General features: G+C 38.0%; 1 protein-coding gene across 1 annotated transcript in view; it reads right to left on the bottom strand.

Annotated features, from left to right (window-relative positions):
• Positions 1 to 210, bottom strand: part of LOC107740186 (tenomodulin-like) — a 37,509-nt gene extending 37,299 nt beyond the window's left edge. Inside the window, exon 1 of the mRNA XM_016552531.1 lies at positions 80 to 210. Coding sequence (XP_016408017.1) covers positions 80 to 127 — 48 coding nt within the window. The 5' untranslated portion in view covers positions 128 to 210. The remainder of the gene's footprint in view (positions 1 to 79) is intronic.
• Between the last annotated feature and the right edge of the window lie 1,572 nt (positions 211 to 1,782).

Here is a 1,782-nt window from a genome sequence, read left to right as displayed (position 1 = left end):
CCCCCCCCCCGCCATTTAGATTTATGAGTTCTAACTTTCTAATTTTGTATCACGTAAAAAGCTCACATATAATACTCACATCTTTGCAAAGCACTTGTTGACTGCTGAAGTAAGGGTTACTCTCCATAATTGTAAAAGCAAATTGAGCAAAGATAATCTTCTCTGGAAACCTTCTTCCACCCAGAAGTCCCTCTCACTGGAATCCAAAGAGCCAAACTTTCTTTCCACTGGTAATTTGGGAATCTGATCAAGAGGGAGGGTTCCTCCTTCAGATGGGATGGAACAACTTTAACTACTGTGGTTCTTTTTGCATACAAAGCAGATGTCCTGACATTCACCTATGAATGGAGATTATACTGATGTGAGCATTATTAGTCATTCAGATTATTTCCATGTTTCTTCTTTCATGGTGGCAAAACATTTAGTCATTTACAGCCTAAAGTTACTATTATTCAGCTATACCTACTTGGCCATTATTAGCATGGCAACACAATCACATCTGGAAATGTCTATGAGGTTTTCAGATTTACAAAAGCAGAGTTAAGCTCGGCAGGAGAATGCACTCTTCTTTTCTTTGCTTTTCGTAGCAAGCAACTTTGGGCTTTGCAAGTCCACATTTTGAATTTGAAACCATATTTAATACATTCTAAAACAGTGTACTTATCAAATGCAAGCACAAGTATCAAAGCATCAAGTTTTTCATATGAATGTTGACTAACAAAATCAGTGTGAAAAAAAAGTTTGTGCAGTTTGATAGCGGTTCTTTTATTGAGCTGTTTCTCTGAGGTCTGCACTTGGAGATTGTAGGTAATGGATAAATGCTGTGATATTTATAACATATAGCTTCTGTTATAACACTTCTCTTCCAGCAAAGGCAGAAATCGCAGTTGACCTTAAGATGTGAGCCGAGATTTGAGGTGCTTGCATACCTTATATTATTTCAAGTTTGACCCAAGATGTTTGGAGAAATTTGACCCTGACTTGAAAAATAAGACATGATGAGCACTTAATATTTCTTTTACTTGAATATTTCACAAGGCCATCTCAAAAAGTTGAATGTGAAAGCTTGCGGTGGTCCAGGCTGGAAATGACAAGAAATACTGAAGGACTCTGTATGGTACTCTGTCAATAAAATGGTGAGAAACTAGTGTTTTAGACTAATATTTCAACAGACAGTGTCAGCCAGGTTTTTTGCAACCAGCTTGACTAAATCTTTACAGTCGCACTGGCATTTTCATTTTGCATAACTCATCTGTAAATCTGTTTCAACAGAAGAGTGGAGCTCCCATTGAGAGCCATTCCAACCCAGCAGCACTCAGGACAGCAGAGGAAGGCTTTCTGAGCCATAAAAACAAAACATAAACAACACTTCGGAGAACTGGAATGACATTGGAAGGCCAAAGAAAACAATGTGAAACACTCAGCCAGTACAGAAGATGAAATCAAGGAGATACAGTAGGGTGACTTGCCAATTATTTCCTACTACAAAGAAAAAGGGTGATTAACTTATTTCTCGTTTCCAATCAGACAAATAAGGCATAACTGTGAACACTTTCTTTTCACCAAGGTTTTCACCGTGATGCACATTAATAATATTTTTCATATTTATCAAGCTTATCATCGCTATTTCCACTGTTGTTTCATGCACTGTTATGTGAACCGCAAGCTTGTATTGTTAATTAATGGGACCACAGACACAACCACCCTGTTTCTGAGAAATCATCAGCTACTTGCCATCTGCAAACGCATGTTTGTCGATGCCAGACATTATGCTTCTCGTGA

This window comes from Sinocyclocheilus rhinocerous, unplaced genomic scaffold (assembly GCF_001515625.1).
Source record: "Sinocyclocheilus rhinocerous isolate Xijiao unplaced genomic scaffold, SAMN03320098_v1.1 scaffold584, whole genome shotgun sequence".
NCBI classification, from domain to species: Eukaryota; Metazoa; Chordata; class Actinopteri; order Cypriniformes; family Cyprinidae; genus Sinocyclocheilus; species Sinocyclocheilus rhinocerous.
Note: the sequence above shows the minus strand (reverse complement) of the source record. Positions and strands in the feature narration are given on the sequence as shown.